The sequence below is a fragment of the Bos taurus genome, chromosome 4 (genome assembly GCF_002263795.3).
Source record: "Bos taurus isolate L1 Dominette 01449 registration number 42190680 breed Hereford chromosome 4, ARS-UCD2.0, whole genome shotgun sequence".
Lineage (NCBI taxonomy): Eukaryota > Metazoa > Chordata > Mammalia > Artiodactyla > Bovidae > Bos > Bos taurus.
The window spans coordinates 32,287,898-32,315,033 of NC_037331.1; the positions used below are offsets into that span (position 1 = coordinate 32,287,898).

Sequence of the window (27,136 nt, forward strand, 5' to 3'; positions counted from 1 at the left end):
TAGAGTCACAAGTTTATTCCATTTTTTCTAAAATAGGTATGCAATTCTATAGAAAAATGCAAAATCACTTTTATTGTTAATATTTACATTTGGTTCTGTAAACAAAACTGGCAAACCCCCATTCCCCAAACTAAGAATTTTTATACATATTTATAAAAATGTCAAGAATATGATCTACATTGCTTCTGAAAGGCATTTATTTTAAACCTAAAAGCCAGTAAATGTAGAAGTTGAAGGGGAAGAGAAAAACATTGTTAACAGATTTGAATTTTCCTCTTCCAAAATATCTAAAACATCACATATATTATTCTTTTCAGTATAGCTTGTGAAACCCAAAAATTCTGATTTCTCTTCACTAGTCTGAAATAAATCCAGTAGAGATTTTACTGGTGAGCTACAAACTCTGTTTTCTTGTGTAGTAAGAAATTCAGTTCTTTTTTTATCTAACTCTACATTTGGTTCCAGGTTTTCCTTTTTATTTCTTCCTAATGGTATTTTCACTTTCCGACAGATTTTACCAGAAGGCAAACTATCCGTACTCTTGATGTCACACGTGTTGGGTTCCTCAGGAGGGCTTTCGGATGGAATTTCTGCCCAAATTGTCAGGTGCTCCTGTGAACTGTTTATTGCTAACAGGTCACAATCACGATGAAATACCGAATAAAGGTTCTTTTCTTTCAGATGCTTTGCTGGAAAAAGCACAGTATCTAACTTTTGTTTCCATTGAGATGCGCTATCATCTGTATTGAAATTAGAAACTTGTATAGATGTCTGTGGCCTACATGGACAGTGATCTACCTTTACTTCTAAGTCACTTTCATTTAAAATTAATTTGTGTTCAGAAACATCAAGAATGTATTCTTGTTTACTTTTACATGGAGGCAGAGGTGTAAAATTTTGTTTTACGTTATTTTCAGCTGGATTTAACATGGAACATTTATGAGATGTTTTATCATCAAGTTCTCTCAGTTCACTAGAACGGCGGAGGGTATGTTCTGAAGAAGACACAAACTTTTGTTCAGGTTCCCGAACAGGTTCTTTATATAGGAAACCCTGCTCCATCATATGTACATTTTCCCTGGAGTCTTTCTGAGAATTATGCAGCAATTTCAGCTCTTTAGTTCCAGACCTTTTCACAACATTTGCAATAATAGGAGAAAGGGATCCAACACTGTATTTTATTCTTCAAAGGAAAAAAAAAAAAGAAAAAAATTAAAATAATTGCTATCAAAACTCTTTGAGTATCTTTTAAACCTGTTTATGAAATTTAATTAAGAAAACATTACAAAAATATAGAACTCTTAACCTTTAGCCAAATTTGCTTTAGATGTTTTTGAAGTAATGAAACTTTACAGATATAGCTGAAAACTCTAGTGTGCCACTCCTTATCCACATTCTTCCACTTTCTACCACAGGCAAGCAGTATCTTGAACTTGGTATTTAAAACTGCTTTGACCATATAAACCAAGGAAAGATGATGGTGAAGGGATTTGAGTCTGCTCCTAATTTTTTTATTATCTTAAAAATTTTCTTCCATGTTTTGATTTATTTTATTAAATTAGTAGTCCTTAAGCTTCATACACATATTTGACCTGAAACTCTCTTCTTCATAGAGCCTCTTAATATTCTTGAGATGCTATTTTGTATTGTGTGTGTGTGCTCAATATCCTACTCTTTGTGACCCCATGGACTGTAGCCTGCCAGGCTCCTCTGTTTATAGGATTTCCTAGGCAAGAATACTGGAGTGGGTTGCCATTTCCTCCTCCAGGGAATCTTCCCAATCCAGGGCTTGAACCCATGTCTCCTGCATTGGCAGGTAGATTCTTTACCACTGAGCCATGTGGTTACAACAGCTCACTAATTATGTTTTGTTATACATGTCATAGATAACAAAGAAAAATACAGAAGTCCAACTGCCCCTTCAAAACCAGAAGGGTTCCTTTTCTACTTATTTTGATACTTTCACTTAAGACTCCTCTTGAACAAATGGAGGATATAAAATATAAAAACACTAGTCCAACACCACTCTCTCCTTTGAAAGTCCAGAGATGTTTAGGTGACTTGCCTGTAGAGATAAAAATTGTGCAGGTAATAAGATAACTGATTATGGAATAACCAGTTGATGTATAAGTACTAGTGTAGAATTTTGCTGCAGAATGTTTTTAGGAAATTCCACATTCTTACCATAGCCTATATATGTTTTAATAGTTGAAGATATGCTTCCTCCCCAAATATTCTATTAAATCAATCATGAGCAGTCATTCTGAATGTTGCAGAAATACGATGTTTAGTAGTCTTTATGCATTTATGATTGGTCTAGAAACAGATATAAGGAGTAAACAACCTACTGCATTATTACCAATTCTAGGGTATATCCACATGAAAGCATTTTTAAAAATTTTAGATTTATTGGTATAAACTTAATGAGGCTTAGTTTGTCAATGTACAGTTACTGTATATTGAACAGCACTGTATTCACTTAATATTTATTAAAGGTACTGACACAACTTTTATCAGCAAGCAGAGCAGAAATATCTAGTAAAAGTATAAAGAAGACTTAACAGAAGTAGAAGAATTTCTTAAAACTCCTTAAGAATAACAAAAAGTTCTATTTTTTGAGTCCAAGGAGATGGTCTAGATGAGGGGCCAAATCTATCTAGTGTGCCACCTATTTTTTAAATAAAGTTTTACTGGAACATAGCCATACTCATTTACTTTACCGTCTGTGGCTGCTTTCATTGTACAGAGGCAAAGCTGAGTAGCTGCAGTAGACATCTTGTGGTTCACAAAGCGTAAAACAATTCTCTATATTTTTTGCCAACTCCTCTTTTTGACTATACTGTTAAGAAGAGAGCCTTAAAAGTAATCTAAGGTAAGCACTTTTGGTGGTGGAAGTAATCAGTTCTTAACCATATTTATATCCTGAAATTATAATCCTTCTAACAACAGAAAACTTTGGATTTATTTTTAGTTTAATAGTCTGATAGTCTTAAAACTTAGGTTGATAAATTACCTTTTCTTTTTAGGCATGTCCCTTTCGTACTCCACAAAGTCAAAAACTAACTTAGATATAATGTCATCAACAACTTGATAGTGATTACTCTGTGCAAAGTTTCTGTGTTGCTCACTCAGAAGATGCTAAAACAAAAAAGTATATAATAATTATATTTTAAAAGCAATAGATACTTTTTTGTTCAGGTTTTCTAATATTTTCTTGCACTTAAAATTAAGTTTCTAATAACTACTCCAAAGAAATATCCTTTATCAGAACTTAAAATAAGTAGAATAAAAGTTATCTCTCAGAAACCACTAAAACTACTTTGGTTTTCAGTCTTCCATTTTCCAATGAGAAGAATCAAGTACTAATGAATTTGTGGTTTTAAGGGAACTGAAAATGAGGGAGTTACATCAGAAAATGAAATAAAGCTGAAGAAAAACAGAAACACTGAGCATTTAGAGTATGCTATGAGCATTTAGAGTATGCTAATATTTTTGGAAAGACTTCTCTTTACTACATTATTTTATCCTTATATAATTACCACCAAGTAGTAAGTTAGGTAAAGCTTATAAAATATTAAAATACATGAAATGTTATTTAACATATAAGAACCCAAAATAAGAATCTAGAAGATATATTAAAAAGAAAAAAAGTACAACTAATGCTGGGAATAAAAACAACATTTTTGAGATAAGCAAATAATCTCAATTACCCAGTACTTATGACAGAGAGTACCGAGACGGCCTTCTTCATTTTAAGGGTGGTCAAGAACAAAGTCAACAAGTTCAGTGTATTGAGATAAAACTTAGACGAAATATTTTTGAGAAAGTTCAGCTTTTGATTAAAAATAATTTAAAACTATTTTCCTCCTTTATTAGATAAACTGAACACAAAAATGTGACACAAACTTCTGTTATAAAACAATTTATAAATTCAATTTAGAGTCTAAATTCAATTTAGAGTCTGAAGACAGAGGTATAGTTTATGAATCAGATATTTCAAGTACTTTTTCTCAACGTTCCCACTATCTTCTACCAAAACCAAGTACCAAAACAGACCTAACTATTATTTTAACAATTAACATTCAAACAATAACAGCTAATATTTAACAAGCACAGTGCCAGGTATTGTCTAAAGTCACAGAGGCAGGAAGCCAGGATTCAAACCTGGGCTAGCCTGGATCCAAAGCTCTTTTGCTTTTTTTTTAATCAGTTTACAAATGTAATTGTTCCCATCTTCTCTTCAGACCACATACATTTTCATCTATTTCTCTTTCTGCTATTGCAAAAAAAAGTCTCCACTTTCTTCTCATCCTCCCATTAGTAGATCTCTTGCCCATTTGTAAATTGCTAAGGACTGAAATACTGCACTTCACAGCCATGGCCCTTCATCTCCTCTGTCTCTCCCAACATCCAATCAATTAGCAAGCCTCCTTGGCCTTAAATCACATCCACAGTCTCACCATGTCTGACCACTTCTGCTACCATTGTTTAGTCCACCAATATCTGTTCTTTGATCCCATCAGTTTACTTTACCATTTCTGCATTGCTTATTTCAACATTCACAAGTCTGTCCCCTCAAAGTCACACAGGTCTCTACTCAGATATCACCTGATCAATTAGGAATTCCTTGTCTAATCTAAATAAACAGCAAGATCTTCTATTCCTGCTTTCTCATAGCACTGATGTAATGTTCTCTATATATGCCTCACTATTCTTTTATCCTACGGTTACCTCTTTCTCCTCCCCTTCCACAGAATGTATCTTCACGAGGGTCAGGAATTGGTCTCTTTTGTATGATGCTTTTCACTCAGAGCAGTGATTGGTACACAGTAACCGCTCAATAAATATTTGTTGACTGGATAAAAATGACTTTTCAATATATATTTCCCCAGTTGGGGTTCTTAAAATATAAGATAATTCTATCAAAAAGAAGTATATGCTACTTCATAATTACAAAGCTACCAACCACAATCAAAAGAATAAGCTAAAATTTATACAGCAGATATTATTCATAGTTCTGGAAACATCAACCCCCTGAATACAAAATCATATTTACAATGTCAAGATCTTCATATTTCTGCAAGCAACATTCACAATATCCCTTTTTTTTCTTCTCTTTTAACTGGAATTGAACTGGAATTCCACCACATTTATCACCATCTGTTTGGATCCTGATAGAAATACATGGTAAAAGATTAACTACTGAACACAGGGAATACTTAAAAAAAAAATTTACAGTCCTAGACTTTAAACAACATCTGCTATAATCTGCAGAGATTTATATAAACAAATACTTCTAACCATTTTTCTTTTTAAGAAAATAAGCAAAATGAGAATTTAATGATTATTCAGGAATTATCTCATCACTGAAGAGAAACAAGGTATTTTAATAATTTTTAAGTATTTTTTAGCTTCTCCTCTCAAACCCCAATCTAAAGTGTCTAAATGTGACACAATGAAAAAAATTCAGACTTTAAATCTAGCAAAGGGGCATGAAAAATATCCAAAGGAGAAACCTTAATAGTGATCACTCACACATACACCCCCCCCCACAGCATTAAATGAATTATTTAAAGTATTTATTAAAAAGATTAAAAACTGCTTGAAGGTAAAACCAACCTTAGTTTAACTTGAGTTTGCTTTTGGGTGCTAGATGGCTTCTCTGCATCAAATGGGCTGGAGGGCTTCTGAATAGAATAGTTTATAAAAGGCATATTGGTCAGCTGAAGATAAAATGGCCTATAAAGCCTAAAAGAGTATAAAAACAAACACATGAGAATCTTTATGATGAAAGAAAACATGCTTTAAGTCTTATATTTTAAAATCATATAATTCCTCTGAAGTCTGAAACAATAGAAATCAGTTAAAACTTACTATCTTTCAGTTCAGTTCAGTTCAGTTGCTCAGTCGTGTCCGACTCTTTGCGACCCTTTGAATTGCAGCACGCCAGGCCTCCCTGTCCATCACCAACTCCTGGAGTTCACTCAAACTCATGTCCATCGAGTCGGTGATGCCATCTAGCTATCTCATCCTCTGTCATCCCCTTCTCCTCCTGTCCCCAATCCCTCCCAGCATCAGTCTTTTCCAATGTGTCAACTCTTCGCATGAGGTGGCCAAAGTACTGGAGTTTCAGTTTTAGCATCATTCCTTCCAAATAACACCCAGGACTGATCTCCTCTAGAATGGACTGGTTGGATCTCCTTGCAGTCCAAGGGACTCTCAAGAGTCTTCTCCAACACCACAGTTGGAAAGCGTCAATTCTTCAGTGCTCAGCTTTCTTCACAGTCCAACTCTCACATCCATACATGACTACTGGAAAAACCATAGCCTTGACTAGATGGACCTTTGTTGGCAAAGTAATGTCTCTGGCTTTTGAATATGCTATCTAGGTTGGTCATAACTTTCCTTCCAAGGAGTAAGCGTCTTTTAATTTCATGGCTGCAATCACCACCTGCAATGATTTTGGAGCCCAGAAAAATAAAGTCTGACACTGTTTCCACTGTTTCCCCATCTATTTGCCATGAAGTGATGGGACCAGATGCTATGATCTTAGCTTTCTGAATGTTGAGCTTTAAGCCAACTTTTTCACTCTCCTCTTTCACTTTCATCAAGAGGCTTTTTAGTTCCTCTTCACTTTCTGCCATAAGGGTGGTGTCATCTGCATATCTGAGGTTATTGATAGTTCTCCTGGCAATCTTGATTCCAAATATTTACTATTTTTAAGAACACAATTCAGTTGTATTAAGTATATTCACAATGTTTTCAGATTCTTAACACCTGTTCATATCTAAAGCTTTCATCTTTCAAAACTGAAACTTTGTATCCATATACAATAAAATAAGTAACTCATTTTCCCTTGTATTAAATATATCCACAATGTTTTTAGATTCTTAACACCTGTTCATATCTATAGCTTTCTTCATCTTTCAAAACTGAAACTTTGAATCCACATATAAAATAAGTAACTCTTTATTCTCCCTTCTCCACCAGACCTTGACAAGCACCATTCTATTTTACTTTGTTTCTATGAATCTGACTACACTAGGTATCTCATTAGATAGAATCATGCAGTAATTTCCTCTTATTTCATTAAGCACAATGTCTTCAGAGTTTATCCATATTGTGGTATGTATCAAAATTTCATTCCTTTTTAAAGTTGAATAATATTCCATTGGGGGCTTCCCTGGTGGCTCAGATGGTAAAGAATCTGCCTGCAATGTGGGAGACCTGGGTTTGATCTCTGGGTTGGGAAGATCCCCTGGAAAAGGGAATGGCAACCCACTCCAGTATTCTTGCCTGGAGATTTCCATGGACAGAGGAACCTGGTGGGCTACAGTCCATGGGGTTGCAGAGAATCAGACATGACTGAGCAAGGCTAAGCATAGCAATATTCCATTGTATATATATATACCATATTATCCATTCATCTGTTGATGAACAAATTTTGGTTGCTTCTGCCTCTTGGCTATTGTGAATAGTGTAGCGCTGCATGCATGTGCAAGTACTTCTTCAAAACTGTGTGTTTCTTTTGGATATATATACTCGGAAGTGGAATTCATGGATCATACAGTTCAGAATTTTTGAGAAATCTCTATATGGTTTTCCTAAGTGGTTACACTATTTTATAATCCTACCAATAGTGCACAAGAGTTCCAGTATCTCCACATCTTCACCAACACTCATTTTTTCTTTTCAAAACAGTAGCCATCCTAATAGTTGTGAGGTATTAGATTTCTTTGGAGAAGGAAATGGCAACCCACTCCAGTATTGTTGCCTGGAAAATCCCATGGACCGAGGAGCCTGGCGGTCTACAGCCTATGGAGTCGCAAAGAGTCGGACACGACTAAGCAACTTCACCGATTTCTTACTGTGGTTTTGATTAGCATTTCTCTAATGATTAGTAATGTTGAACATCTTTTCATACGCCTGTTGGTAATTTGTATATCTCTGAATCAATGTATGAACTTTGCCCCTTTTTCAACTGGGTCATTTGACTTTCTGTTGTTCTTTATAGTAACATCTTATTAGATACATTATTTGCAACTTTCTTCTCCCTTTCCATAGGTTGCCTTCTCATTGTGTTGGGTTCTTTGGGCACAGAAATTTGTAATTTTGATGTAGTAAAATTTAGTTCTTTTTGCTTCTGCTTTTAGTGTCATATCCAAGAAATCAGCACCAATTCCAATGTCATAAAGCTTACTCATGGTTTTTTACCCAAAAGCTTTATAGTTTTAGGTCTCTGATTCATTTTGAGTTAATATTATATATTGCATAAAGTAAGAGTTCAACTTCATTCTTCTCTGCATGTTGCTATCTAGTATTCTCAATTTCATTTATTAAAAAGACTGTCCTTGCCCTACTGAATGCTCTCAGCACCCTAGTCCACAATCATGTGATCATATAAAGATTTGCTTTGGGGCTCTTTCTTCTATTTCATTGGTTCATACATCTGTCTATATGTCAGTACTGAACTGTTTTGATTACTATAGCTTTGTAGTAAGTTTGACATCAGGAAGTACAGACCTCCAACTCTGTTCTTCATTTTCAAAATTACTTTGGGTGTTCAGGGTCCCTTGAGATTCCATATGAACTTTAGGATGGATTTTTCTCTTTCTATAACAACAGTCATTGGGATTTTGATAGGGACCGCACTGAATCTGTAGATCACTTTGGGTAGTACTGACATCTTAAAAATAAGTCTTCCAATCCATGAACATGGACTGTCTTTCTACTTATTGATGCTTCTCTAGGCCTAATTTTAAATTGTACTTTTCTGTCACAGCAGAACATTTAATAAAAAGTGTTCAACGCATCTTTATCACCTCAGTGAGTACCTAAGAGAATTAATCACATGTGTCTAAATGAGTAGTAGAATGTTAAGAGAAATCTAATTCTCCCATGCCAAATTAATTTACTTATGTCTGTAGTCTTCATTAAGATTATGTTACAGAGGTTCAGAATGAGTTTAAGAAAACTATCAACTTAGATGTTATAGTCAGATTTTACATTTCCAAGTAGTAACTAATAATTTCTTTTTCAAAAATGTAAATGCAATCTTTAAGTAAATCTTTAACTAAATTGTATGGTATTACATTCAGCCAGAGAAGGGTTATTTGAAGTACTGAAAAATGAGTTGGTCTCATGGTTGCTCTAAACTATATTTTTAAGTAATTATTATCTAAAACCTACTGAAACTAAATTCAGTCCTCAAACACAAAGTAATTAATGCTTTTTAAAAAATTTTAAATTGAAGGATAATTGCTTTACAGAATTTTGTGGTTTTCTGTCATACATCAACAAGAATCAGCCATAGGTACACCCATGTCCCCTCCCTTCTGGACCTCCTTCCCAGCCCCACCCTTCAGCCTGTCTCAGAGGCATGTTTGAGTTCCCTGAGTCATACAGCAAATTCCCATTGGCTATCTGTTTTACATATGGTACTGTAAATTCCTGTTACTCTCTCCATAGATCTCCCTTTCTCCCTCCTCTCCTCCTACCGTGTCCATAGGTCTGTTCTCTATGTCTGCTCCATTGCTGCCCTAATGCTCCTTTTTGAAACTGTGCCACGTGCATATTAGTATCATGTAAATCTAACATAAAGGGCCCTAAGAGTATTAGTGGAAATAGCTTAATTAGATTTTCTCCTTTAATCAAATATTTTCTCCTTTTAAATCATACAGATTGAATTCAAGATACTTACTGGCTCATATCTTCCACCTTTACAAAAGGCTTTTTGAGTCTACCTGCTTGGGAATATATAAAGTATGATATTAGGTACTTACAAATCCAGAATTTTTAAAAATTTTTTAACAAAACTTCTTGGGCTAAAATAATCCAACTATGTATCCATTACCCATTTCATTTCAGTTTGAAATTTTCAGCTTCAGGTAAGGTATCTTATAATTATAAATCCATTTCCAAAATAACAAACTCTCTGTCTATATTCTGAAATTCTTAAACTGAATCAATCCCTCAAAGGATCTACAAGTAGAATTCAGGAGAATTTTGAGCTAAAAACAGGAAAATTTGAATTTCATGTTTACTAGTCTCTAAACGAAATTCAACATTTCCTCCAATTCTGCACATAACTAAGGGCCACAGTAGTATTAGCAGTGCTTCTAATTTTGATACCAGTTGAACATTTCCATATCATATTAGTTACTACAAATATTTCAAGGCATCATTTACACTCATCATTTAAAAACCGAATTACAGTAGCAATTATAATCTCTGGTAGAACTTTTTAATGTGTAATAAAAACAAGTATATAACTATTGTACACTGAAAAATATTCTGATAACTGAATTTCAATATCATTTATTTTCTTAGTAATATGATGAATTAAAAATGTATAAAAAATTATTCCAACAAAAGCCCGCAGGCTTCACCAGACAGCCATAGGGTAAAAGGCTACCAACCCACTGAATAAGTCATTTAAAGGGTTGGTTACATGATTTTTCAGTAGACTTTTTAAGTTTGTTCTATTTTCTAGCAAAACATGCACACTTAAGAAAATCAAAATACCTACTTTTTGTTTTCTGAGTGCCAACACCTACTCTCTTCCCCTGGAGAGGTGGGGGGAAATATAGATATATAGTGAAAACACTGGGCTTGAAAAGGGAAAACAGGTACTACAACTGTTCAATATCCTTAAAATTAAAAAACCATATAGAAAAAGAACTATATAAAGGAAGGCTGATTACTGTAGTTTCATGGGGGAAAAAAACGAGAAAAAGCTGCTTTTTAAAATCAGTTCAACCAAAGAAATGAAAGGAAACAAAGATGATTCAAGAATTAAAGATCTTAACCACTGGTATGGAACTTAGTAACCCAAGCTTACTTTTACAGTACACCCAACACATACCTTGCATTTTAGCTATAATTGGTTTTTATCTTCACAGAAAGAAATCAACCAATAATGAAAAAGCATGGTTAAAAGAATAATCTAAAAATAGTCATGTTAATTATTTTTATGTCCTTATTCAGCAAAACCTTTGTGATAAACTCATCAAAGAATTATTAAAAAATTTATTAGCCTGTTAATTCTAGTCAAGATGGAATATATTCTATATGGTCACTCCCCATATGAAGTGATGACAATAAAAACTGGACAAAATTCAATGAACTACTACTTGAGGACTAAAAGTAAACAAAAGTAGGTGTACTGCAGAAGAAGTCAAAATTATCTTTAAGGGTAAGGGGATGGGGGATATTTTTTCTATTCTCCTACTCTCTTTTCTCTTGCAATGCTTCTTGAAGAATGGACCTCTAGTCCTGAGATTGGCAGCAATAGCAGAGTCAGTGGCTGTAACTCCTATACAAACCTCATCTTTTTGGCTACAAAGAGCCAGGAAAGAGTACAAAGGGAATCCCTGTATTATTTCCTCTTTCTTTTTTCCCTCAGTTTTGACATGAGAGTGGACCCCAGTTAAGACACTGCAGCTGTAAAGGTGCCACAGGCAGCCAAACTTGGAAGCAACCAAGATGTCTTTCAGAAAGTAAATGGGTAAATTGTGGCACATCCAGACGGTGGAATATTCAGCAACAAAAGGAAATGAGCTATCAAGTAACAAAACAATATGGAGGAACTTTAAATGCCTATTAGTAAGTGAAGAAGCCAATCTGAAAAGGCTAAAGACTGTATGATTTCCAACTCTACTGCATTTTGGAAAAGGTAGAACTATGAGAGTAAAATGATCAGTCTTGCAAGGAAATATCGTTAATTGGCTATCACAGGATCCTTCCAAAATAGCTATCCAACCAGGTTCCTCTTCTATTAGTTATTTCTCAGTCATGTTCCAAACTCTTAAAAATAAAATCTAACTCTACATAGTGTTCAAAGACCTATCTTAACCTACTAACCTTTCTAGCTTCATTTATCACTTTCACACTCAAAGATCAGGTTGTATTATACTACAGAAAATTTTCCAAACATGCCATCTTACATATGGCTTCATGTCTTTATATACATTCTTCTATAAAATTTATTTACCATTTAGATTCATTCAACAATTGAGTGAAAAAAAACCAGACCACAAAAGAATGTTGTGAGATATGACAACTATGAGAAAGCAAAGGGATGAGAGAAGTTCCAGATGAAAATAAGTTCAAGGAGGAAGTGAACAGTAGCTGAGAGAACCAATATGACTGGTTTTTAAAAAGTGCACACCTGAAATGCCAAATTGGTCAGTAGTACAGGTTGAAAAGTGAATGGGAAGTGTAAAAGTGGAAATGTCAAATGCCTGGATGATATAAAGATTAAATAGTAGGTAGGGATGTGAGGTCAAGGAAGTTTTTATTGTATTTATTGTTTTAAAGGACAGAAGAGGTTTGTTTTAAAGGATCATGAAGGCAAGATTCTATACAGAGGCTTTGTCAAGGAAGCTAGTCAAGAGAGAAGAAACGGAAGATGTAGAGCATTAGGTCTAACAGACGTTAATGCCCAACACACTTATTTAACAAATATTTTGAGGTTAGGCCAGATAGTCATACTATATGACAGAAATTAGAGAACTTGATAAGTAAGCCTCCTTATTTGTGTTCCTGAAAGGAGTGTATTATACACATTAGGAGCTTCTCATGCAATATGTCAGTCATGGTGTTTTCTTTCAGAATGAACAAAAATATCTGTTCTTTTGGCTCCAGTAGCCATCAAAGAGGAAATGGCAACCCACTCCAGTGTTTTTGCATGGAGAATCCCAGGGACGGGGAAGCCTGGTGGGCTGCCGTCTATGGGGTCACAGAGTCGGACACGACTGAATCGACTTAGCGGTAGCAGCCATCAAAGAAGAAAATAAAACTATGCCAACCATCCCTGAGACAACTTTCACCGTATGAGTAAATCCTAAAGTGATAGGCAATAATTTATTCAGATAACAGAATATGTATACAGTATACATGATTACCCCTTGTATATTCTGGCAGTAATATTTTCCACTTGGCAAAAAAGTTTATAGATACATAACTAAAAACCAAGCTTAATCATTTTCTCTAATTAGTTTAAAAATTAAGGAAAATAACATACCACATCTCTTGCAGAAGTGCTTGACTTCTTGAGTAAATACAATTCCTTTTTCCTTTGTTCAATGTAATATCTAATGTCTTTTTTAAAAGAAAGAAGGGTTTAAGATTAGCATTTTTGCCTTTGCAGTTAAACACTGCTACTTTCTTAAAATTGTACTAAGTTTAGATGAAAGAATTAATGTTACAGGTATGTCTTACTATTAAACTCTCACTATCTAAAATTAGGAAGCAAGAGACAGATAGACACTTAGAGCAAATACTGTCAAAAACAGTAATAAAATCCTTACCATCAATATGAAGAATTTTTACTCCCCATGATAAGGCATTAGATAATATACTGTTTGAAGGAATAAAGTCCTGTTAAAAAAAAAAAGTTTGACAGATTTTCTAGGAAATTACTATTTTAAATGAGCTAAATTAAAAATATTATTGAAGTTTAATATCACTTATGGTTATTCAGAACAGACTCTACACAATTACAATAACCATGAGGACAGCAGTTTTTCCTTCTGGAATTTCTAAAACCATTCCTGATTAATACACTCTGATATTCTTGACAATGTACCCTGTAGCCTTACAGTTAATAGTTTCAAGAAATTATTTTGTTTTAAATCACAGAATGCCACAAGCTTCAGAAGTGTCCAGTAATACTTTAAAAGGCCACAAGATGGAGGTGTTACTTCATGAAAAGCATAAAACAAGACACATGCTGATATTTAGGCTTTTTCTATTAAAAATGAGGAAAAGATTTCAGGAACATCTCTATTTTATATTTCAGTTTCTAGTAACAGAATAAACACTGTGAATTTTTAAAAAATTCCTACTTACATGGTCCTTGATAGCTTTTTCAACTAATAATTTTCCTCTGCTCAAACACACCTATAGAAAGACCAAAGAACAACCAAACTATAGTTATACATAGTGCCTTACTGGAAAAAATTTTAAAAAGACAAAATGAGCAAAAGTAGATAAAATTTAAAAATGAATTTTAATATAAACATGAGCTTTAAAATACATACATTTTATTTACACAAGTCTTAATTACCATCAGCGTAATAAATATATGGTAAAAACTGATCCCCTTACAGTCTTTGTTTGCAATTAGATTTCTGATGAAAAAGTTTGTTTCTTCTTTTTTAAGTAGAGCAACTGAACTCAGCTGAATGAGATCCAAGGTCAGTTCTGTAGTAAAAGTTATTCAACGTGAAAAATAAAATAGACTGATTTGAGATTCCGTCTGTAATTAAATGTAAGTTTACATTTTTAATTTCTTGTTTAACTGAAGACCTAATGATATGAGTAGACTGGATATATTGGTTTTTACACAGCTTCAGTTTTAAATAAGACATTAGGAAAATTAGTTGAAATGCTATCAGCAGCAACTAATTTGGAACTAGTCACGGTTGTACAACCTTGTTCCTCAAAAAAAGCAGGAACTGAAAGAATGTATGAGGCTTCCTAGGTCTCTCCTTCTTTGACTTTTTTCTTCTATATATTTGTCTCTTTTTTCCCAAGTGATTTCTCTTGTGTAACTCATTTCTCTTACCTGTTCTTCCCTGCCTCCAGGTGTCCCTGCTTCCCAAATGGCTACATGAGGTAAATGGGGACGATATTTAAAATTATTTAATTAATTTCAATTTAAAAATGAGATAAACAGTATTTTTCCAATCTCTTCTGCTTTTCCTAACCAATTAAATCAATTTAATTTACCCTTCACTGTATCTTACAACTTACTGACAACTGAGTGGTAGTGATGTGACTGAACGCAGGAGGAGAAGGGGACAACAGAGGATGAGATGGTTGGATGACATCACCGACTGGATGGACATGAGTTTGAGTAAACTCCAGGAGTTGGTGATGGGCAGAGAAGCCTGGCGTGCTGCAGTCCATGGGGTCACAAAGAAGTCAGACACGACTGAGCGACTGAACTGAAGTGATGTCAGTAAATCTAGACCAGGGGCTGGCAAACTTTTTCTTTAAAGGGCCAGACAGTACATGTTCATATGACTCTGCAGGCCATATAGTCTCTGTTGCAACTATCCCACTCTACTTTTATAGCAGTAAAGCAATCAGTCAATACCTATATGAATGGGTATGTCTGTATTCCAATAAAACTTTTATTTATGAACAATGAAATTTGAATTTCATATAACTGCCAATTGTCACAAAGTATTCTTTTTGAATGTCCCCTCAACCATTTGAAAATGTACATGCCTAGCTTGCACGCTATAAAAAAATCGGCAGCAGGCTGCATTTGGCCCCTGGGCTACTGTTTGTTTACTATGCTCTGAAACAAACAAAAGGCATCTATTCCTTCTTTAAAAAATGACCTGCTGTCATCTTTTAGTTGTAAATTACTCTAAACATAAGTCATCACTAAATGCAAGGGTGTATTTTAGGAATCAGAGTATGATTGTGCTCAGTCAACCAGTCATGTCCAATTCTGTGCCACCCCATGTATTGTATGTAGCCTGCCAGGCTCCTCTGTCCATGGAATTTTCCAGGCAAGAATATTGGAGTAGGTTGCCATTTCCTCCTCTAGGGGATCTTCCCAACCCAGGGTGTGAACCTGTGTTTCCTGCATTGGCTGGCAGATTCTTTACCATTGCACCACCTGGGAAGCCCCCTGGAGTAGGACTATATAGTATTATTAGGAGAAAAAAATCACCATTCTATATACAACAGCAGCCTTATGGACAACTAGAAAGCCACATTTAATGTAGATACACTTAATGTAGATATTATTCTACCTAGGTGAACTCTGCTGTCAGCCCACTCTTAATTATAACATCCTATAGACTTTCAGGGGCTTCCCTCATAGCTCAATTGGTAAAGAATCTGCCTGCAATGCTGTAGACCCTGGTTCGATTCCTGGGTCGGGAAGGTCTGCTGGAGAAGGGATAGGCTACCCACTCCAGTATTCTGGCCTGGAGAATTCCATGGACTGTAGAGTCCATGGGGTGGCAATGAGTCGGACACAACTGAGCAACTTTCACTCACTCATGCATAGCCTTTCAGAGTCTCAAAGCATATTTAAGAGACTTACTGTATCTGGAGACTTAAATGAACTTCCATCATGGCTGGGATGAGGTGATGTGGTTTCCGCAGTATTCGCAGATTCTGGACTTGGTATAGGAGAGATTCGTCCCAAGGTTTGTGCAAATTTAGCTTCCTTTTTATTTGAAATAAGATAACTGATATCTTTGCTGAGAAATTCTTCAACTCGCTAAAGGAAAAAAAAAATATTTTTAAGGAACTCATATAAACCATTAACTGTTTCATATGCTAGGCACAATAGGAAATGTCAATCTGAAACATATTCAATATTTTCTAAATTTCTATGCTGTATTATTCTGAGCCTTGAGTCCTGAGAAAGTACAAGGGGAGTTCTAACAACCCAAGAACAGCATGTAGTTTATATATAATAATTAGTTTAATCCACATAACCCATGGTACTGGAGAAGAAAATAGAAGAGAAGTGAAGGCACCTACCTGAGGTTACGCCAGTCATAAAGGAACTTGAATAAAGGTATTTTTTTCTTAACCTTAAAAAAATTTTTTTTAATTGACGTATAGCTGATATACAATGTTGTGTGAACACAGGTATTCTGATTCACGTTGATGCTCTAAAGCAGAACTGTCCAGTAGAATGCATTGTAATGATGGAAATGTTCTTTATCACCATTGTTCAATATGGTAGCCATTGCCACATGGAGTACTTGAAATGTAATGTGATTGAGCAAATGAATTTTAACCTGGTTAATTTTAGTTACCTTAAATTTCAGTAGCCAATTGGCTAATGGCTACAGTAATGGACAGCACAATTCAAACTCATAAAGTTATAATATTTTTCCATAAGAGAAACTATTAAAAGATAGGAAACCTTTACCCTTAAGAGTGTATGACTATTTTGAAGAGAATTTCCCTAGTCTGAAAACCACTGCCTGAATTAATAAACACATATACCAAAGTCAATGCTGAAAATCACTCCCATTCAAAGGTAGGAAAATTAACTATTTGCATAAATGAAGCTAAAAATATTTTAAACAGCTGTATCTAATTTCTACAGCATCTCACAACATAAATGAGGATAATAAAAGTGAAACAAACTATGTAATAATGACTTAATTTCATCTAAGCATTACATAGAATTTGTCGCTAAGACCAGCAGCTGCCTTGGTTAAATACAAATCACTACGTCTTTTTCTGAATAACATTTTCATCACCAGTAAATAAAGTACATTTATATATGCCAAGGATTACAAACTCAAATGCCTACAAGGGTCATCAAGAATGCAAATGAACAATTACATATCAAATACTCTTAAAAAATTTTTTTTTCATAAATATGTGGGCCCTCACACTAACAGAAGTCCCAGTTTTTCAAGAGAAGCCCAATCTCCCACGTTTTAAAAAAAACCCAAAAAAACTGTGATAAAATATTTAACAATATTTTCCTTTTAGACCATTTTTGAGTGTACAATAGAGTGACATTGAGTACATTCACAATGTTTTAATAACCATCCCATTATCAATTAAGATCATGGCATCTGGTCCCATCACCTCATGGCCAATAGAGGGGGAAACAATGGAAAAAGTGACAGACTATTTTTTGGGGGTCCAAAATCACTGCAGATGGTGACTGCAACCATGAAATTAAAAGACGCTTGCTCCTTGGAAGAAAAGCTATGACCAACCTAGACAGCATATTAAAAAGCAGAAACATTACTTGGCCAACAAAGGTCCGTTCAGTCATTGCTATGGGTTTTCTAGTAGTCATGTATGGATGTGAGAGTTGGACTGTGAAGAAAGCTGAGCACCGAAGAATTGATGCTTTTGAACTGTGGTGCTGGAGAAGAGAGTCCCTTGGACTGCAAGGAGATCCAACTAGTCCATCCTAAAGGAAATTAGTCCTGAATATTCATTGGAAGAACTGATGCTGAAGCTGAAGCTTTGGCCACCTAATGGGAAGAACTGACTCATTGGAAAAGACCCTGATGCTGGGAAAGGCTGAAGGCGGGAGAAGGGGATGACAGAGGATGAGATGGTTGGATGGCATTACTGACTTGATGGACCTGAGTTTGAGTAAACTCTGGGAGTTGGTGATGAACAGCAAAGGAGTCGGTCACAACTGAGCAACTGAACTGAACTATTGATTTCTAGAACTTGATCATCATTGTAAGCTGAAACTGTACCCACTGAACAGTAACTCCCCATTACCCCTCCCACCAGCCTTTTTATCTCTTTTAATCTCTACTTCCTATTTCTGTGAATCTGACAATTCTGTCATTGGTTAGTCACTAAGTTGTGTCCAACTCATTTATGACCCCATGGACTGTAATCAGCCAGACTTCTCTGTCCATGGGATTTCCCAGGCAAGAATACTGGAGTGGGTTGCCATTTCCTTCTCCAAGGGATCTCCCCCACACAGGGATCAAACCCATATCTCCTGCACTGCAGATGGATTCACTGCTGAGCCATCAAGGAAGTCTCTTGACAATTCTAGGTAGTTCATATAAGTAGAATCCTGTAGTTATCTTTTTGGGTCTGATTTATTTCATGTAACAGTGTTTTCAAGGTTTGCCCATGATGTAGCATGGAACAGAATTCCATACCTTCTCAGTGTTGAATAATATTCCAACCACAACGGTGTGATCACTCACCTAGAGCCAGACATCTTGGAATGCAAAGTCAAGTGGGCCTTAGGAAGCATCACTACCAACAAAGCTAGTGGAGGTGATGGAAATCCAGTTGAGCTATTTCAAATCCTAAAAGATGATGCTGTGAAAGTGCTGCACTCAATATGCCAGCACATTTGGAAAACTCAGCAGTGGCCACAGGACTGGAAAAGGTCAGTTTTCATTCTAATCCCAAAGAAAGGCAATGCCAAAGAATGTTCAAACGACTGCACAACTGCACTCATATCACATGCTAGCAAATAACGCTCAAAATTCTCCAAGCTAGCCTTTAACAGTACGTGAACAGAAAACTTCCGTATGTTCAAGCTGGATTTAGAAAAGGGAGAGGAACCAGAGATCTAATTGCCAACATCCTTTGGATTATCAAAAAAGCAAGAGAGTTTCAGAAAAACATCTATTTCTGCTTTATTGACTATGCCAAAGCCTTTGACTGTCTGGGTCACAACAAACTGTGGAAAATTCTTCAAGAGATGGGACTACCATATCACCTAAACTGTCTCCTGAAAAATCTGTATGCAGGTCAAGAAGCAACAGTTACAACTGGACATGAAACAACAGACTGATTCCAAATTGGGAAAGTAGTACGTCAAGGATGTATATTGTCACCCTGCTTATTTAACTTATATACAGAGTACATCATGAGAAATGCTATACTGGATGAAGCACAAGCTGGAATCAAGATTGCTGGGAGAAGTATCAATAACCTCAGACATGCAGATGACACCACTCTTAAGGCTAAAAGCAAAGAACTAAAGAGCCTCTTGTTGAAAGTGAAAGAGTAGAGTGAAAAAGTTGGCTTAAAACCCAACATTCAGAAAACTAACATCATGGCATCTGGTCCCATCACTTCATGGCCAATAGATGGGGAAACAACAGAAACAGTGACAGACTTTACTTTTTTGGTATCCAGTATCACTGCAGATGGTGACTGTAGCCAGGAAATGAAAAGACACTTGCTCCTTGGAATAAAAGCTATGACCTAGACAGCATATTAAAAAGAAGAAACATTACTTTGCCAACAAAGGTCCGTCTAATTAAAGCTATGGTTTTTCCAGTAGTCGTGTATGGATGTGTGGGACTAGAAAGAAAGCTGAGCACCAAAGAATTGATGCTTTTGAACTGTGGTGTTGGAGAAGACTCTTGAGAGTCCCTTGGACTGCAAGGAGATCCAACAAGTCCATCCTAAAGGACATCAGTCCTGAATATTCATTGGAAGGACTGATGCTAAAGCTGAACATCCAATATTTTGGCCATCTGATGCGAAGAGTTGACCCATTTGAAAAGACCCTGATGCTGGGAAAGATTGAAGGCAGGAGGAGAATGGGACGACAGAGGATGAGATGGTTGGATGGCATCACCGACTCAATGGACATGAGTTTGAGTAAGCTCCAGGAGCTGGTGATGAACAGGGAAGCCTGGCATGCTGCAGTCCATGGGGTCGCAAAGAGTCCGACACAACTAAGCGACTGAACTGTACATATAAACCACATTTACCCATTCATCTGCTTATTAATATCTGTTTTTTTCCCCCACCTTTTGGTTACTGTGAGTAATGCTGTTCTGGACATGGGTATATAAATTATCTCTTCAAGATGCTTTCAGTTCTTTTGGATATATACCCAGAAGTGGAATTGCTTGAACATAATAATTCCTTTCTTTATTATTTTGAGGAAACAACATGTTTTCCATAGTAGTTGCACCATTTTACAATCTGACAGTGCACAAGGGTCCCAGTTTCTCTACATCCTCACTGACACCTATGTTGACAGTCGCTGTCCTAATGGATGTGAGGTGGTAACACACTGCTTCTTTGGACTGACATATAGTTAATTTACAATGTTGTGTTAGTGTGTGGTGTACAGCAAAGTGATTCAGTTACACATTCATATATATATTCTTTTTCATATTCTTTTCTATTATAGTATATTACAAAATACTGAATATAGTTCCTGTGCTATACAGTAGGAACTTGTTTAATTTTAAGTTGGTTTTCTATGTCTGTCTTACTGGGGTCTTGATTTGCAGTTCCCTTTATTTTTTTGGGCTCCAAAATCACTGCAGATGCTGACTGCAGCCATGAAATTAAAAGACACCTACTCCTTGGAAGGAAAGTTATGACCAACCTAGATAGCATATTCAAAAGCAGAGACATTACTTTGCCAACAAAGGTCCATCTAGTCAAGGCTATGGTTTTTCCGGTAGTCATGTATGGATGTGAGAGTTGGACTGTGAAGAAAGCTGAGCACCGAAGAATTGATGCTTTTGAAGTGTGGTGTTGGAGAAGACTCTTGAGAGTCCCTTGGACTTCAAGGAGATCCAACCAGTCCATTCTAAAGGAGATCAGTCCTGGGTGTTCTTTGGAAGGACTGATGCTAAAACTGAAACTCCAGTACTTTGGCCACCTCATGTGAAGAGTTGACTCATTGGAAAAAACTCTGATGCTGGGAGGGATTGGGGGCAGGAGGAGAAGGGGACGACAGAGGATGAGATGGCTGGATGGCATCACTGACTGGATGGACATGGGTTTGGGTGGACTCCGGGAGTTGGTGATGGACAGGGAGGCCTGGCGTGCTGCAATTCATGGGGTTGCAAAGAGTCGGTCACAACTGAGCGACTGAACTGAACTGAATAGTGATGTGGCACATCTTTTCTTGTGCTTATTGGCCATTTATATATATCTTCTTTAGAGAAAGGTCTACTCAAGTCGTTGCCTCATTTTTGAACTGGGTTGATTTTTGTTGAGTTGTACTCTTTATAGTTTGGATATTAATCCATCAACAGATATTGCAAACAGAAAAAAGTTGCAAAATTTTTCTCTCTCATTATGTGGGCTGTCTTTTTTACTCTTGACAGTAGTCCTCTGATGCACAAAACCTCATTTTTATTAAGTCGAATTTATCTATTTTTTTTCATTTGTTGTCTGTGTTTTTGGTATGATAGTCAAGGAATCAATGCCAAATCTAATACCATTAAGATTTTCCCCAATACTTTCCTCTATGGGTTTTAGCTCTTACGTTTTAGATCTTGATCCATTTTTAATTAACTGCATCATATAATGTACAGTAAGGGTACAACTTTATTCTTCTGCATGTTGATATTCAGTTTTCCTAGCATTTGTTGAAAAGATTATCCTTTCCCCATTGAATGGTCTTGGCAACCTTGATGAAAATCAGGTGACTATGAGAGGATTTCTGGTTTCTCTCTTCTATTGTATTGGTTTGTATGTCTGTCATTATGCTGCTGCTGCTAAGTCACTTCAGTCGTGTTGGACTCGTTGCGACCCCATAGACAGCAGCCCACCAGGCTTCCCTGTCCCTGGGATTCTCCAGGCAAGAACACTGGAGTGGGTTGCCATTTCCTTCTCCAATGCATGAAAGTAAAAAGTGAAAGTGAAGTCGCTCAGTCGTGTCTGACTCATTATGCTAGTACCCACATTTCCTACACCTCTTGTAACTCTTTAGTAGTGAACAAAATATCTTTCATAGTCTGGTCCCAATGTAACATTGTTTCTTGCTATTTCCCCCATCTAAATCCCAAGATCAAGTCATACTCTATTATTAACAGCTGCTCAAACCACACATACATATATTTTATGTATGCTCTTTCTTCTATTTAGTTCGTTCATTCTACCTGGTATATTCCTACTAGGCTTTCAAGATTCAGCTCAAACTTTATCATTGCTATAAATTGTAAAAGGCAGAGTTAATAATTTCCATTTCTGTATTCTAATGGCAATTTCTACATAATTTCTGATAAAGCACTGACAGTGCTATACTGCAATTTATTTATTTAGGCGTCTGATGTTCCTATAGGCCGAGAATTCATAGAGGATTAGACTACATCTAATTTTTGCATCCCTGTCATCTTAAAAAGTGCTACCATATGGGAAACACTGGTGGAATAATTTCTGAATGAATTTCCATATGTTCAAATCATAATCAATCTTCAAAGCTGAGTTCAAATTGTGTCCATATAATGGCCTCCAAGGTTCCTCAGTTGGAAATAATCTTTCCCTTTTAACATTGTTATATAACAATTGTAACAATGCCATCTCTACTTGATTAGAAATTGCAGGTGGACTAGGTATCAGATTCATTTTTGAATCTACCAAAAAAGTTAATACTGGGTCCTGTACCATTAACTTAGTTTTGTCAGTCTTTATTAGCTATTATTGAATCTAGGTCTTTAAAAGTGTAAACTCAAAATTTATTTTCTAATGACTCAAAGGTTACACTGAACATCAAAAACAAGTAACTTTATCCTCAAGTCCATGATATGGTAAGGTATCTGACCCTGTATCTCTTTTCTTTCCCAACTCTCTTATTTTAGCCCACACTGTTTAGACATGGGCCTTTATATGGATGGTTTTACAATAGCAGTCTTCCTTTCCACTATTAAAGATATTTTCCCATTATGTCAGACTTTCCTGATGTGCTCTCAGTGGTTTAATTTTCAGAAGTGTATTCTCCAAATAAAAAGTGTATTTAGATGTTTTCACTGACTCAATGGACATGGGTCTAAGCAAGCTCTGGGAGTTGGTGATGGACAGGGAAGCCTGGTGTGCTGCAGTCCACGGGGTTGCAAAGAATCGGACATGACTGAGCGACTGAACCAGATGTTTTCATTAAGATGAGAGAAAAAAATGCATAGACCATTTTAAAACAGACTAACACTGTTAATAGCCTGAGGCAGGATAAATTACAAATGGATAAAGGATTTAAGTAATTATAAAAATAGTAAGCATAATCCTTTCAAGGAATATCTATGGAACTATTTCTTAGAGTTGAATCTTAAAACTTAAGTGTATGGAGGTCAAAGTTCCTTTATAGTTCACATTTGAGATCTTAACAGTCTTTTTCAGTGATAGAAACAGTACTGTGCTAGGGACAGAAATCATGACATCAATGAATTATTGGAAAGGTAGTGTGTTGGGGAGATCAGAATTTGATTTAAAAGTTTTTAAGAGAAATTAAAGAATAATCAAATTCAGTGCAAAATCCACAGCTCTGGGGAAATACGCTCTTCATTTCATTGGCCTACTTCAAACCATTTTAGGATGAAAATTTGATAAAACCAACTCTCAACTATTATCTAATGTATAAGTTAACTCAAAATTTGGTTCTTGCAAGTGTCTCAGGAACTGCTATAGGGATGAGAGCTTCTGTACTGCTCTTTTAGCTAGAGCAGTGGCTTTATACATTGGTCTTCTTAACATGATTTTGTTTGAAGGGCTCCACTGCTAAAAACGCAAATCTAAAATTACTGATTTACATCAGTAGGGTTAATGAGTTTTTCCACTGTAGCCATGGATTCTAGAGGAACAGAATGGTGCAATACAATGTGAGTCTGGAAATTAGGCTGATTCTACCCTGAGCCAGTCACTTAACTTCTCTGAACACTTGAGTACTTACTTTTTAAAATGAAAGGATCCTTTATTTAAAGGTGCTAGGTTACAAAACATAACCTTTAGGAATGCAGTCATATGGTTATTCTGATAACATGCTACTACTATGACAAGTGTGTGACAATGTTTTAGTCTAAGAAAACAGCAAAACAGTAGAATAGTTTTTCAAAGACAGAATAAGTAAAATATCAGTAAATAGTTCCAAAAAACCTCTTACATGTTCAGCAAATTTTTATTCTCATTATGGCAGGATTTACTCATATTATTAAAAAATGCTGCTGCTGCTAAGTCACTTCAGTAATGTCCAGCTCTGTGCGACCCAATGGACGGCAGTCCACCAGGCTCCCCTGTCCCTGGGATTCTCCAGGCAAGAACACTGGAGTGGGTTGCCATTTCCTTCTCCAATGCAGGAAAGTAAAAAGTGAAAGTGAAGTCGCTGAGTCGTGTCGGACTCCTAGTGACCCCATGGACTGCAGCCCACCAGGCTCCTCCGTCCATGGGATTTTCCAGGCAAGAGTACTGGAGTGGGGTGCCATTGCCTTCTCATATTAAAAAATGCTAACCAAGACAAACTCAAAGTACAGCAGGAAGAATCAGGAAATTAAATCTTAACCTTGGCAAAATTTATCCAGTATCGCCCTTAATCCTAAAAAAATCTTGTAATTTATCCAAATTTTCTAATACTCAAATGTATAACGTAGGAAAGAAGCATATTTCCCATATTCATAAACCAAAAGTGGTACCTTAGTGACATTCATTCTTTTGAGTCTGTATCAGTCAAAAGAAACTTTAAATCTTTGTGGTTTAAACAGGTTTTCCTTGTTCTCTAAATACCATCTTATTTATATTTAGCTTCCTAATAATCACAATCAAAGAGCTCCTGCCATCTGAAGGACATCCCAACATTACAATGAAAAGGCAATCAGCAGTTCCTCCAGGACAAGGGTGTCTCATTTTTCACACTGTGAACTTTACACCAGATAGAAACCTGAAAGTTCTGTCAGGTTTCCGAAGTTACATGACTTTGCATTAATGATAAACAGATGATAAAAAATTTAAGCTTGGTAAACAGTGAAAGTGTTAGTTGCTCAGTTGTGTCCAATTCGTTGTGACCCTCGACTGTATAGCCCTCCAGGCTCCTCTGGCCATGGAATTCTCCAGGCAAGAATACTGAAGTAGGTAGCCATTCCCTTCTCCAAAGGATCTCCCCTACCCAGCTATTGAACTTGCGTCTCCTGCATTGCAGGCAGATTCTTTATCTTTTGAGTCATCAGGGAAGCCCCTGGTGCTATATGGTTATACCTTTTTTTTCCAAAAGAAAAATTTTAAATGATTATAAGTTAGAAAGTTTTTCTTTTTGGTCAAAGTGCATGGATTTGACTTACCCCTCCCAGATCCTTAATGTCCTTTTGCAGTTTTTCAGATGTGGTGACAGAAGGTAAGTCAATGTAAAATACTTTACCCCAGAGAGGTTTATATTTGGATTTTTCTGGTTTGTTATCAGTTTTCAGAGATTTCAAAGATGGTCGGTTTTTTTCATTTTTAACTTGGATTCCACCTGTTGTTTAAAAAATTAGAATTAGATCATGCTTTATGCAGACAGAAAATTTTTCAGTTCAGTTCAGTCGCTCAGTCGTGTCCGACTCTTTGCGACGCCATGAATTGCAGCATGCCAGGCCTCCCTGTCCATCACCTACTGTTTAAAAAATAATTTATGTAATAATCATATCACAGAGGGAAAAATATAATCCTACTAATTCAGCATTAACATTTTAATATATTTCCTCTGTAGTGTCACTTAGGATAATGGCAAAATAGTCTTTAAACAGATACTGTATGTCACAAAACGTTTATTGTTCATAGGAACTGATTTGCAGGAAATATTCATGCATTTAATCCTGTTTTATGCATTAAGGCATAGAACTATATAAAACCAATTTCAAAGTTTTCATAGGATGTAAACTCCATGGAGTATTTACTCAACAAATACTTACTGAGCTTCTGGCATTCTGTTGAACACTCAAAACTGGTACTGACCTAGTCCTCAAAGGTTCCTGACTGCTCAAGGTTAAGTTTCATGTAGAGTCAGTGTATATTAAAAAAACTTAACGGTCCACTTGAAGAACCAAATCACCATTTATTTCATTCTTTCTTTTGAAAACAGATCTAAGCTACAAACAGCTGCTTAAAAATTAAAGAACTCAAATCTGTTTATAGTAGGAGACCATGTATACATACTGTACATAAAGACACACACACTATATATTAGGAAGAAACACTTGGAGGCCGGACTACTTAACAAGTGCCTGAAAATGAGAGTTTGCTTTTATTTCTGTTTATAATGTTGAAAACAGCAAAGGTGTGTTTGAAATAAAATACTTTGCTTCAACTTCATAAGACCAAAAATCCGCAATTTAATCAGGAAGCGAAAAGCCCCGAACACATCTGCTTTTAAACCAAGGCTCGATCTGCAGCCTCCAAGGGTCGCAGCATCTGTGGGAGCCCCGGCGGGCTCCCGGGTCCGCACACTGTCTTCTCGTTTTATAATCGACCATACGACGAGGAATTTGGGGCCGAGATCCCTCTGCTCCCTGAACCGTGCCTTCCTTCAGGCCACAGAGCAGGACGCACATGTCAGGCAGAAAAGCAGAGAGCCCCAGGGCGAGAACTCTTTAGAATCAACAATGGAACCAGGAGGGGAGGAAAGGATTAAAGGGACTGCAAACGGAGGAGGGGCTTCCTACCCTGAAAATGTCCTTTGCTGTGGATCCTCATGACTCCGGAGTTCATGGCAGCCGCCCAACACCTACATGCTGGGTTGGGAGAGGGTGTTGCCCCGGGCCGCCGCGAAAACTCGGCTTCTTCGAGGTCCGTTGACCCGCCGGTCGCCTTTCCCCTTCCGCGGGCCACCACACCCACGCAGTAGAGATGCCGCGCCCGCTGGCTTGGTTTCCGGGGCCGAATCCGGCCCCAGAGCGCGGAGAAGGAAGAGGAAAAGCAAAAACGACTG

General features: G+C 36.4%; 1 protein-coding gene across 2 annotated transcripts; it reads right to left on the bottom strand.

The window, feature by feature from the left end:
• On the bottom strand, positions 1-27,045 carry DBF4 (DBF4 zinc finger). 2 transcript variants are annotated; one of them, XM_005205256.5, is made up of 12 exons: positions 26,871-27,045; positions 25,512-25,684; positions 16,070-16,249; positions 13,852-13,902; positions 13,311-13,380; positions 13,025-13,101; positions 10,529-10,565; positions 9,701-9,746; positions 5,620-5,748; positions 5,057-5,171; positions 3,014-3,138; positions 1-1,183 (listed from the first exon to the last, which is right to left on the bottom strand). In XM_005205256.5, the coding sequence occupies exons 1-12, from the start codon at positions 26,914-26,916 to the stop codon at positions 208-210; spliced, it is 2,025 nt and encodes a 674-aa protein (XP_005205313.1). In that variant the 5' UTR covers positions 26,917-27,045; the 3' UTR covers positions 1-207. The 2 variants fall into 2 exon arrangements, with proteins under 2 accessions (XP_005205313.1, XP_059741806.1); XM_059885823.1 differs by having other exon boundaries at positions 9,701-9,739; positions 10,525-10,565.
• Positions 27,046-27,136: the final 91 nt, after the last annotated feature.